Source organism: Microchirus variegatus (genome assembly GCF_963457635.1).
Source record: "Microchirus variegatus genome assembly, chromosome: 8".
Taxonomy (NCBI): Eukaryota; Metazoa; Chordata; class Actinopteri; order Pleuronectiformes; family Soleidae; genus Microchirus; species Microchirus variegatus.
The window spans coordinates 4,338,660-4,351,938 of NC_139809.1; the positions used below are offsets into that span (position 1 = coordinate 4,338,660).

The window sequence follows — 13,279 nt, forward strand, 5'->3', positions numbered from 1 at the left end:
GTCCTCATCTTGCATCCAGACCCAGTTTCAAGGCTGTCGTTCTTATCATTAACCAAAGTATTATTGTCATAAGCTGATATCAGTATAATGTTTTAGGATAAAGTGATAGATAATGGATGGATATGAATGAAATTATTTCTGATTTGTGTGTCAATTGTCCATCATTCAACCTGAGATGTGTTAACCATTTACCACCTAAGCCTCAAAATGTCCTGCTTATTATAACTAGAAAAATGCCAGAAGAATGTTCTCTGAGTAAGGGATTTTTGACAATTTTTCCAGAAGAACTTTGAATATCTGGCAGTTATTTACAATTTACTACATGTTAAAATAGCGTACTGACAATTTAAAATGAAGAGAAAGAAAACATGGAAATTGTTGTACATGAACCACAGATTTTTAGAATTTCGGATTTTAGATTAGAATTTTGAACAGAATAAAACATAACTGACATATAAACATGGTTCTGAGTCTGTCTCAATGTGCAAACATCAGTTGACGAAAAAAAGTCATTGTGCAAATCAAAGTATTTCTGTTAAACAATGTAGACGGTTCACTAAAGTTCTCAGTGTGAATGGGAGTGACTAAGTTAACCTGAAAGCAACCTGTCTGAGTCTGTGTGTGTGTGATGGGTATGTGGTCAAGCAAGAGAAGCAGCAAACTGCAGATTACTGTTGGCAGAGAAACAGTTTGACACCAATGTTCTGTGCCAGTGAAAGAAACAAGTCCCTCCTCTAGATCAAATGGAGTTTCGTCAGTTTCTCAGGTCATGAACATGACTTTATTACATGTCATTACTCTTGTTCTTTCTCTCTGTGGTTTGTGTCTTTCCTTCCCGTCTTCTCTCTCTCTCTGTCCTCATCTTGCATCCAGACCCAGTTTCAAGGCTGTCGTTCTTATCATTAACCAAAGTATTATTGTCGTGAGCTGATATCAGTATAATGTTTTAGGATAAATTGATAGATAATGGATGGATATGAATGAAATGATTTCTGATTTGTGTGCCAATTGTCCCTCATTCAACCTGAGATGTGTTAACCCTTTAACACCTAAGCCTCAAAATGTCCTGCCTATTTTAACCATAAAAGTGTCATAAAAATAATAATAAGGAATTGTTGACAATTTTTCCAGAAGAACTTTGAATATCTGGCAGTTATTTACAATTTACTACATGTTAAAATATCGTGTGCAAACGCAGGCCTCTTTCAAACTCCCTCCTCTCTGACGACAAAGACGCTGATCTAAATTATTCGACACACCTAACATATTTTTTCTTTGAAGATTGTCACTTGAGTTGCAAGCACTCTGACAAGAGCATGGCTACTCTAAGGTTGCCACGTTGCAGAGCTCTATTCATTTTGAGGACCCTCTGTCTCATCTCCATGGGTTTGTGCCTTTTCTTTTTGGGAGATGGCTCTGGCAGAAAGCCTTTGTCAAATCAGGCAATACCACTGGAATTCTCTAGGGACCTGCCTGGATGTTTAGCTATCATCACTGGAGACGTAGAGGGTAAGAAAAGTGAACTAAAAGAACTTCTGATATCAAGGACAAAGACGAAAGTTTTATCTACGGATTTCTACCTTAATGTGACAGAGGACTGTCCATCTTACATTGACTGGAGAGGCTTCGTTACGGTGCCTTTCAGTCAAGAAGAAAGGGATTTTCCCATTGCATACTCCATGGTGATCCATGACCAAGTGGAGTTGTTTGAGCGACTTCTTCGAGCAATTTACGCACCTCAGAATGTCTACTGTGTGCATGTGGACCAAAAATCCCCGAAAGAATTTCACATGGCTGTACAGGCTATTATTTCATGTTTTCCCAATGTGTTTATAGCAAGAAAATTAGAACGTGTGGTTTATACCTCGTGGAGCCGAGTGCAGGCTGATCTTAACTGCATGACAGATCTGCTTAAGTCACACATCAAGTGGAGGTACCTGCTCAACACCTGTGGGACAGACTTCCCCATCAAAACTAATGGAGAGATTGTAAAAACACTGAAGGCTCTCAAGGGAAGAAACAGTATGGAGACTGAGGAAACCCCAGGCTATAAGAAAATACGCTGGCAATTTCACCACAGTGTCTCAGACACTATCATCAGGACGGATATAAAGAAAAGTCCTCCACCTATAAACAGCCCAATGTTCTCAGGAAATGCCTACATTGTGGTCACCAGAGACTTTGTGAAACATGTGATCCAGGACAGAGAAATCCAGACATTTATCGAGTGGGAGAAGGACACGTACAGCCCTGATGAACACATGTGGGCCACTCTGCAGAGGATGCCCTCTGTTCCTGGGTCAGTTCCTGCCAACATTAAGTACGATGTGTCTGACATGCAAGCTGTGGCTCGTGCGGTGAAGTGGAGTTATTTAGCAGGTGATGTAAGAAATGGAGCCCCATACCCTCATTGCACAGGGACTTACAGACGAGCAATTTGTGTATATGGAGCTGGTGACCTCTGGTGGCTCCTGAATCAACAGCACCTTTTTGCAAATAAGTTTGATCCCACAGTTGATGATGTTGCCATAAGATGTTTGGAGACAGTTTTACGTCTTAAAGCCTTGGGTCATGACCCGTTGCAAAAAGATCACTTTTCTAACATTCTGTCATACTTATAATCACTTGCACTGTTATGGAAATACTCCATACATAATGCAGACAACTAAGCATATATATATATATATATATATATATATATATATATATATATATATATATATATATATATATATATATATATGTTACATTTGAATCCCGTCAAAACACTTCCAAGGTTTTGGAGCTGTTATATAAACATCTTTCTTGTCACCACAGAATACATGTTACTGTATTAAAATATTAATCATTTAAATAAATGTATGATTACTGATTTTGTGAAACTTCAAAATAAACTTAAATGCAAGTAATGTCTGACTGTTTACTGCAGAACTGTCCCAACAGTTCCTTTGACAGGCTTCTAACTTGGCAGGTGATTTACTAAGGACACCACTGTGTGCAGTGGGGAAAAATAATGGCTATGATTTTCTGAATGAATTTGATTAATTTTCCTGAATGGCCACACGGTGCAGTAGTGGTTAGCACTGTTCACTTACAGCAACCCAGTTCTACCAACACACAGTTTATACAACTGACTACAATGGACTAAAAATAAATATTGATTTGAGTTTGCATTTTGGATTTGCAGTTTGAAAGTGAGTCGAGAATAGGATGTTTCACCAACAAGGCAATTTTCACTTTTCATCACTCACATTCTCTCCACTACTGCCTCTGATTCACTCTCAGTCTCGAGGGTCCGGGTACTAAAGTATAATCTGTGTTTTTGACAATACCAACAAATGAGAGCACGGAAGGTCCGGGTACTAAAGTATAATCCGTTTTTTTCACAATACCAACAAACGAGAGCACGGAAATTTCCTTGTTTCGTATTGAACCAAAATACGAAACAAGGAAACAGCGCCCCTATTTCCTTTTTTCGTATTCAACCAAAATACGGAAAAACGAAAGAAACAAAACAAAATAACGGCCCAAATTTGTTTTTTGCAAATTCCTTCTTTTGTTCTTCGTTTCTCAATTCTCAAGACGGCGGCTGACAGACCGGAAGCGGAAGTGAAGTGTAAAAACTTCAAAATAAAAGCGTGCTAATTTATTGTCATACAGATTATATACCATTCTCTTTATACACTGTAATGTAGTACATGTATTTTCGTGAAAAGTGAAAATATAACAGCTGGTTGTTTGGGAGAAGGACATGTAGGCTGTAATTATTATTTTAGCTGAGTGTGTGAATGGATATTGTAGAAAACGTTTACCCTGCCGAAATAAGCTAGCATCTAATGTCACCAGCAGAGGTCGCCATCAGCCGCAGTCAAGACAGACACGGCCAATTATAGTGTTAATAATTATTTGAAAATCAAAACTTGTGATTAAGTTATGATGACTTCAGCGTCGATGTTTAGCCACAAGGTAGCGCCCGCATCCACCCAGGGATTTATTATGTTTTGTCTTATAGCCTATAACCCTGTATGTTTGGAATACAAATATGCTGAGATGGAGCTATAGTATGTAAACTGGCTCATGACAGGTCATCTGATGCACATATAAGTAAATGACTTACTTACTTAATTAAGTAAGTAAGTCATTTGCATTTGACAAATGCACTTTTAGACAGAAGTCAAGTGGAAAAGGTCACCTTGTGTCACCGGAGTGTGACACAATCTTCAGTGTTGCTTTGAAACAACAAGGAAACAAATGAGTACTCAGTCAACAAAAGACTACAAACAAATTATCATTAATCTAATCCATAATCTCAACTGAACTACTGTATATAGCACATACGTGAGCTTTCTTGTTTTGAACTATAACTAACAAAAATAACAAGTAAAAGAAACAAACAATTATAAACAAATCAAATGAATATTTTCAGGATTCCTATGGTCTCCTCAATCCCTGTTATTGTCCTGTCATGAAAACATGTTATGTTCACTCTTAACTGTATGTCAGGTGTATTTTACTGTAATCTCCAGCGATCCAGACATGGACCCAACAGTGAGGAGCACCACCACATTGCCCATCCAGGGTCCTCAGGAAGAACAATCTAGACACCAAACTGCTGAAGACCTTCCATCCATCATGTGTTGAGAGCCTGTTGGCAGTCTTGGGTTCCCTCTCTCCTTGACACAAGGTTGACCTTTTCCACTTGACTTCTGTCTAAAAGTGCATTTGTCAAATGCAAATGACTTACTTACTTAATTACTGAACTGGTCACAACACAATATTACCAAATGGAAGAGTTTATAACAGAGGGAACAAAACTGAACTTGAGAGTGAATAAGAAAGCCCTTAATTAAATAGTAAAATTCAATAATTACAATGCATTTAAAGATATACATTATTACATTACTGTATTTTGCCCTGGGACGACAATACAAGACTTCCATAGATGTGCATCAGATGACCTGTCATGAGCCAGTTTACATACTATAGATCCATTTCTCAACATATTTGTATTCCAAATCATACAGGGTTATAGGCTATAAGACAAAACATAATAAATCCCTGGGTGGATGCGGGCGCCACCTTGTGGCTAAACATCGACACTGAAGTCATCATAACTTAATCACAAGTTTCATTTTCAAATAATTATTAATACTATTATTGGAATTGAGCCCACGGTTGGTGTAGTGGTTAGCACTCTTGCCTTTGCAGCAAGAAGACCTGGGTTCGAGCCCCGTTTGGAACATCTTCGGAACAAGGGCCTTTCTGCAAGGAGTTTGCATGTTCTCCCCGTGTGTGCGTGGGTTTCCTCGGGTTCTCCGGCTTCCTCCCACAGTCCAAAAACATGCAATATGGGGATTAGGTGAATTGGTCACTAAAATTGACCATAGGCGTGAGTGTGTGAGTGAATGGTTGTTTGTCTCTATATGTGGCCCTGTGATGGACTGGCGAACTGTCCAGGGTGTACCCCGCCTATCGCCCAATGTCTGCTGAGATAGGCACAGCATCCCCCGTGACCCTCTGGTGGAGGATAAAGCGGTAGATAATGGATGGATGGATTATTGGAATTTGAAGCCATGTCTGTCTTGACTGCGGCTGATGGCGACCTCTGCTGGTGACATTAGATGCTAGCTTATTTCGGCAGGGTAAATGTTTTCTACAATATCCATTCACACACTCAGCTAAAATAATAATTATAGCCTCTCCAGCTGTTATAGTTTCACTTTTCACGAAAATACATGTATTACATTACAGTGTATAAAGAGAATGGTATATAATCTGTATGACAATAAAGAGCGGCGCTATTTTCGTGCTCTCATTTGTTGGTATTGTCAAAAACACAGATTATACTTTAGTACCCGGACCCTCGAGATTGAGAGTGAATCAGAGGCAGTAGTGGAGAGAATGTGAGTGATGAAAAGTGAAAATTGCCTTGTTGGTGAAACATCCTATTCTCGACTCACTTTCAAACTGCAAATCCAAAATGCAAACTCAAATCAATATTTATTTTTAGTCCATTGTAGTCAGTTGTATAAACTGTGTGTTGGTAGAACTGGGTTACTGTAAGTGAACAGTGCTAACCACTACTGCACCGTGTGGCCATTCAGGAAAATTAATCAAATTAATTCAGAAAAACATAGCCATTATTTTTCCCCACTGCACACAGTGGTGTCCTTAGTAAATCACCTGCCAAGTTAGAAGCCTGTCAAAGGAACTGTTGGGACAGTTCTGCAGTAAACAGTCAGACATTACTTGCATTTAAGTTTATTTTGAAGTTTCACAAAATCAGTAATCATACATTTATTTAAATGATTAATATTTCAATACAGTAACATGTATTCTATATGAGAAAGATGGTTATATAACAGCTCCAAAACCTTATAGTGACCAAGTGTTTTGACGGGATTCAAATGTAACATATATATATATACATATATATGTATATATATGTATATATATATATACATAAATATATTTTGATAATAAATATATGTGTGATTCATGTAATATCTAATATGCTTAGTTGTCTGCATTAAGTATGGAGTATTTCCATAACAGTGCAAGTGATTATAAGTATTACAGAATGTTAGAAAAGTGATCTTTTTGCAACGGGTCATGACCCAAGGCTTTAAGACGTAAAACTGTCTCCAAACATCTTATGGCAACATCATCAACTGTGGGATCAAACTTATTTGCAAAAAGGTGCTGTTGATTCAGGAGCCACCAGAGGTCACCAGCTCCATATACACAAATTGCTCGTCTGTAAGTCCCTGTGCAATGAGGGTATGGGGCTCCATTTCTTACATTACCTGCTAAATAACTCCACTTCACCGCACGAGCCACAGCTTGCATGTCTGACACATCGTACTTAATGTTGGCAGGAACTGACCCAGGAACAGAGGGCATCCTCTGCAGAGTGGCCCACATGTGTTCATCAGGGCTGTACGTGTCCTTCTCCCACTCGATAAATGTCTGTATTTCTCTGTCCTGGATCACATGTTTCACAAAGTCTCTGGTGACCACAATGTAGGCATTTCCTGAGAACATTGGGCTGTTTATAGGTGGAGGACTTTTCTTTATATCCGTCCTGATGATGGTGTCTGAGACACTGTGGTGATATTGCCAGCGTGGTTTCTTATAGTCTTCGGTTTCCTCAGTCTCCATACTGTTTCTTCCCTTGAGAGCCTTCAGTGCCTTTACAATCTCTCCATTAGTTTTGATGGGGAAGTCTGTCCCACAGGTGTTGAGCAGGTACCTCCACTTGATGTGTGACTTAAGCAGATCTGTCATGCAGTTAAGATCAGCCTGCACTCGGCTCCACGAGGTATAAACCACACTTTCTAATTTACTTGCTTTAAACACATTGGGAAAACATGAAATAATAGCCTGTACAGCCATGTGAAATTCTTTCGGGGATTTCTGGTCCACATGCACACAGTAGACATTCTGAGGTGCGTAAATTGCTCGAAGAAGTCGCTCAAACAACTCCACTTGGTCATGGATCACCATGGAGTATGCAATGGGAAAATCCCTTTCTTCTTGACTGAAAGGCACCGTAACGAAGCCTCTCCAGTCAATGTAAGATGGACAGTCCTCTGTCACATTAAGGTAGAAATCCGTAGATAAAACTTTCGTCTTTGTCCTTGATATCAGAAGTGCGTCCACTTCACTTTTCTTGCCCTCTACGTCTCCAGTGATGATAGCTAAACATCCAGGCAGGTCCATAGAGAATTCCAGTGGTATTGCTTGATCTGACAAAGGCTTTTTGTCAGAGCCATCTCCCAAAAGCCAAAGTAAAAGGCACAAACCCATGGAGATGAGACAGAGGGTCCTCAAAATGAATAGAGCTCTACAACGTGGCAACCTTAGAGAAGCCATGCTCTTGTCAGAGTGAGTGCAACTGAAGTGTGACAATCAAAAACATGTCAGGTGTGTCAAATAATTTAGATCAGCGTCTTTGTCGTCAGAGAGGGGGGAGTTTGAAAGAGGCCTGCGTTTGCACACGATATTTTAACATGTAGTAAATTGTAAATAACTGCCAGATATTCAAAGTATTCTCGAAAAATTGTCAACAATTCCTTATTATTATTTTTATGACACTTTTATGGTTGAAATAGGCAGGACATTTTGAGGCTTAGGTGATAAAGGGTTAACACATCTCAGGTTGAATGAGCGACAATTGGCACACAAATCAGAACTTGAGAAGTTATTATTATGGAATTAATCCATCCAACCATCCATTATCTACCACTTTATCCTCCGGAGGGTCGCAGGGAAAATACATAAAATACTTGAAATTACATGGGGGGGGGGGGACTCTGGCCACATAGTAGTATTATTTCATTAGGAGAACTCATTATTACAAAAGTTAAGAAAAGTTAGAAAGATATTCACAGATTTGAACTTCGGCGATCCATAACATTAAAATGAAACATTTTTTGACGCACATTCAAGACATAATTATTTTATATCATAGAGATGTCGACATCAAGCTATAACCTCATTTTCATCAAAAAGAGCTGAATGAAGGACAATTGGCACACAAATCACAAATCATTTCATTCATATCCATCCATTATCTATCAATTTATCCTAAAACATTATACTGATATCAGCTCACGACAATAATACTTTGGTTAATGATAAGAACGACAGCCTTGAAACTGGGTCTGGATGCAAGATGAGGACAGAGAGAGAGAGAAGACGGGAAGGAAAGACACAAACTACAGAGAGAAAGAACAAGAGTAATGACATGTAATAAAGTCATATTCGTGACCTGAGAAACCGCAGAAACTCCATTTGATCTAGAGGAGGGACTTGTTTCTTTCACTGGCACAGAACATTGGTGTCAAACTGTTTCTCTGCCAACAATAACTGTATATGCAGTTTGCTGCTTCTCTTGCTCGACCACATACCCATCACACACACACAGACTCAGACGGGTTGCTTTCAGGTTAACTTAGTCACTCCCATTGTTCAACACTGTTGTTCAACAGAAATACTTTGATTTGCACAATGACTCATTAACTGATGTTTGCACATTGATATTTTAACATGTAGTGTCAGTGACTCTGACCACATAGTAGTAGTATTTCATTAGGAGAACTCATTATTACAAAAGTTAAGAAAAGTTAGGAAGATATTCACAGATTTGAACTTCGGCGATCCATAACATTTAAACGAAACATTTTTTGACGCACATTCAAGACACATTTTAAATCGTAGAGATGTCGACAACAAGCTAAAAGGTTTGTAGATCTCTGTCAAATACTGATAAAAATAACTACTTTCAACTATATGTAGGTTGGTACATTTTCCATGTCAGGTGGAAAACTAATGTAAACCAATGTAAAACTAGAATTTTTTTTTTTTTTTTTTCATAAAACGTTTTTTAAAAAAGTGTTCTGTGTGAACTTCATGACAAGGGTAGAAAATAATGCTTGCATCCAAACAGAAGCTGTTTAATTTGAATTTAGTTGCAATTGTCAGGTGGCACAACTGCAAGGAATGTCACTATATAATGCTATTCAAGGCGCTGAGGTTATCCATGACACTTCTAGAATGTTTATTAGTTTTGAATGTAAAGATATTACACACTTTAAATCATTTTGCATGATCATTTGTACATTTTAGATGCCACTATCACTATCAAATCTAGCATGACACAGGGCAAGTATTAACAATGATCCAGTTGACAACTGTGCTTTGATTACGAACTACATATGCTCCATGGACTTAGTCATAACATCTAACACATACAGTTTCACCTGCTGGAAAGTTCTCCAACAGTTATTATTATTATTATTACAGGGTTTTACTTACTTTACTTAAAAAAAAAAAAAACCTTTTTAGAAGCTTTATTTGTCATTGACCCACATATAGTTATAAAATAGACCATGAAGACCATTGGCACCGGAAACCTTATAACCCCCGATTTCCACCGGGTGCGTCACGACAGCTGAACGTAAGGGTCGTGGTCACTGAAGCTGATCGCTGCCCGCTGGAAATGCAATATGAGCATTTCCAGCGGGCACGCCGCGGCTTCTTGTGTGAATACAGCCGGCTCGCAAGCCATAATGCATTAAACTAGACCGTTTTGTCCCATTTGGTTTGGTTGCTTTCACACCAGAGGAACCATACCAAACTAGAGCGGATAAAGCACCAAATCAACCGGTCTGAGACCTGCCTTTAAGGTGTGGTCTCAGACCGGTTGATTTGTGTGAAAGTGTGAAAGCACCCTTTATGACACTGTTTTGCACAACGCTAAGTCAGACCACGTTCTCTTTAAAACTGTAGCTTTAAGCTTCATTTGTTTGATTTCAACTAATAGCAGTAGTAGATGAGGAGCAACATGAAGTGTTTTGACCTTACGGATGACTGAGAGTCTTTGGTGGCTTCTTTTCTGAATGTCCATGATGTGCTGATCGAAGGGAAGTGTGTGGTTTAATGTCACTCTGAGGTAACAGTGAAACTGTCCACTATTTCAACTGTTTGGTTATGACGGACAATGGGGTGGGGGGGGGGGGGGGCGAACACTGGAGAACAGGGATAATACACGGTGTATTATCATGGACAGTACCACTGTGACATTTACAGAATGGAAGACGGCTCTTTTTGAGGAAAATGAGGTTCTAGCTTGTTGTCGACATCTCTATGATTTAAAATATGTCTTGAATGTGCGTCAAAAAATGTTTCATTTAAATGTTATGGATCGCTGAAGTTCAAATCTGTGAATATCTTTCTAACTTTTCTTAACTTTTGTAATAATGAGTTCTCCTAATGAAATAATACTATGTGGTCAGAGTCCCTGGCACTACATGTTAAAATATCAATGTGCAAACATCAGTTAATGAGTCATTGTGCAAATCAAAGTATTTCTGTTGAACAACAGTGTTGAACAATGGGAGTGACTAAGTTAACCTGAAAGCAACCCGTCTGAGTCTGTGTGTGTGTGATGGGTATGTGGTCAAGCAAGAGAAGCAGCAAACTGCAGATACAGTTAATGTTGGCAGAGAAACAGTTTCACACCAATGTTCTGTGCCAGTGAAAGAAACAAGTCCCTCCTCTAGATCAAATGGAGTTTCTGCAGTTTCTCAGGTCACGAATATGACTTTATTACATGTCATTACTCTTGTTCTTTCTCTCTGTAGTTTGTGTCTTTCCTTCCCGTCTTCTCTCTCTCTCTGTCCTCATCTTGCATCCAGACCCAGTTTCAAGGCTGTCGTTCTTATCATTAACCAAAGTATTATTGTCGTGAGCTGATATCAGTATAATGTTTTAGGATAAAGTGATAGATAATGGATGGATATGATTTTTTTTGACAGTTCTGATTTGTGTGCCAATTGTCCCTCATTCAACCTGAGATGTGTTAACCCTTTAACACCTAAGCCTCAAAATGTCCTGCTAATTATAACCATAAAAGTGTCAGAAAAATAATAATAAGGAATTTTTGACAATTTTTCCAGAAGAACTTTGAATATCTGGCAGTTATTAACAATGTTAAAATAGTGTGTTAACATTTTAAAATGAGGTGAAAGACAAATATGGAAATTGATTTTAAACTGCACATGAAAAACAGATTTTGCATCTTAAATTAAAATGTTGAATAGTATAAAACATAATTGACATATAAACAAGTCTCTGAGTCTTTGTCTCAATGTGCAAACACAGTCCTCTTTCAAACTCCCTCCTCTCTGACGACAAAGACGCTGATCTAAATTATTTGACACACCTTATACTTTTTTTTGTTGAAGATTGTCACTTGAGTTGCAAGCACTCTGACAAGAGCATGGATACTCTACATTGCAGAGCTCTATTCATTTTGAGGACCCTCTGTCTCATCTCCATGGGTATGTGCCTTTTACTTTGGCTTTTGGAAGATGGCTCTGGCAGAGAGCCTTTGTCAGATCACGCAATACCACTGGAATTCTCTATGGACCTGCCTGGATGTTTAGCTATCATCACTGGAGACGTAGAGGGCAAGAAAAGTGAATTGGACGCACTTCTGATATCAAGGACAAAGACGAAAGTTTTATCTACGGATTTCTACCTTAATGTGACAGAGGACTGTCCATCTTACATTGACGGGAGAGGCTTCGTTACGGTGCCTTTCAGTCAAGAAGAAAGGGATTTTCCCATTGCATACTCCATGGTGATCCATGACCAAGTGGAGATGTTTGAGCGACTTCTTCGAGCAATTTACGCACCTCAGAATGTCTACTGTGTGCATGTGGACCAAAAATCCCCGAAAGAATTTCACATGGCTGTACAGGCTATTATTTCATGTTTTCCCAATGTGTTTATAGCAAGTAAATTAGAAAGTGTGGTTTATACCTCGTGGAGCCGAGTGCAGGCTGATCTTAACTGCATGACAGATCTGCTTAAGTCACACATCAAGTGGAGGTACCTGCTCAACACCTGTGGGACAGACTTCCCCATCAAAACTAATGGAGAGATTGTAAAGGCACTGAAGGCTCTCAAGGGAAGAAACAGTATGGAGACTGAGGAAACCCCAGACCAAAAGAAAATACGCTGGCAATATCACCACGATGTCTCAGACACTATCATCATGACAGATATAAAGAAAAGTCCTCCACCTATAAACAGCCCAATGTTCTCAGGAAATGCCTACATTGTGGTCACCAGAGACTTTGTGAAACATGTGATCCAGGACAGAAAAATCCAGACATTTATCGAGTGGGAGAAGGACACTTTGTGCGCTGAAGAGCATGTGTGGGCCACTCTGCAGAGGATGCCCTCTGTTCCTGGGTCAGTTCCTGCCAACATTAAGTACGATGTGTCAGACATGCAAGCTATTGCTCGTGCGGTGAAGTGGGATGGTTTAGCAGGTGATGTAAGAAATGGAGCCCCATACCCTCATTGCACTGGGACTTACAGACGAGCAGTTTGTGTATATGGAGCTGGTGACCTCTGGTGGCTCCTGAATCAACAGCACCTTTTTGCAAATAAGTTTGATCCCACAGTTGATGATCTTGCCATAAGATGTTTGGAGACAATTTTACGTCTTAAAGCCTTGGGTCATGACCCGTTGCAAAAACATCACTTTTCTGACATTCTGTAATATTCATAATCATTTGCACCGTTATGGAAATACTCCATACTTATACTATATACTAAGTATGAAGTATAATTGCTATATTTGAATCCAGTCAAAAACAGTTGGAGTGCTGTCACTATAAGGTTGTGGAGCTGTTATATAATCATCTTTCTTATCACTACAGCAGAACTGGCACTGTATTAAACTATTATATATCTAAATAAA

General features: G+C 39.0%; 3 protein-coding genes across 3 annotated transcripts; 2 read left to right on the top strand and 1 right to left on the bottom strand.

Annotated features, from left to right (window-relative positions):
• Positions 1-1,679: 1,679 nt before the first annotated feature.
• Positions 1,680-2,621, top strand: LOC310930662 (beta-1,3-galactosyl-O-glycosyl-glycoprotein beta-1,6-N-acetylglucosaminyltransferase 3-like; the record flags this gene model as incomplete). The annotated part of the gene is made up of 1 exon (XM_083893704.1): positions 1,680-2,621. One exon carries the CDS (start codon positions 1,680-1,682, stop codon positions 2,619-2,621), a length of 942 nt encoding a protein of 313 aa, XP_083749830.1.
• Positions 2,622-6,573: 3,952 nt separating this feature from the next.
• On the bottom strand, positions 6,574-7,734 carry LOC310930844 (beta-1,3-galactosyl-O-glycosyl-glycoprotein beta-1,6-N-acetylglucosaminyltransferase 3-like; the record flags this gene model as incomplete). The annotated part of the gene is made up of 1 exon (XM_083893898.1): positions 6,574-7,734. The coding sequence occupies exon 1, from the start codon at positions 7,720-7,722 to the stop codon at positions 6,574-6,576; it is 1,149 nt and encodes a 382-aa protein (XP_083750024.1). The 5' UTR covers positions 7,723-7,734.
• Positions 7,735-11,842: 4,108 nt separating this feature from the next.
• Positions 11,843-13,078, top strand: LOC310930663 (beta-1,3-galactosyl-O-glycosyl-glycoprotein beta-1,6-N-acetylglucosaminyltransferase 3-like; the record flags this gene model as incomplete). Its single annotated transcript, XM_083893705.1, has 1 exon — positions 11,843-13,078. The coding sequence occupies one exon, from the start codon at positions 11,843-11,845 to the stop codon at positions 13,076-13,078; it is 1,236 nt and encodes a 411-aa protein (XP_083749831.1).
• Positions 13,079-13,279: the final 201 nt, after the last annotated feature.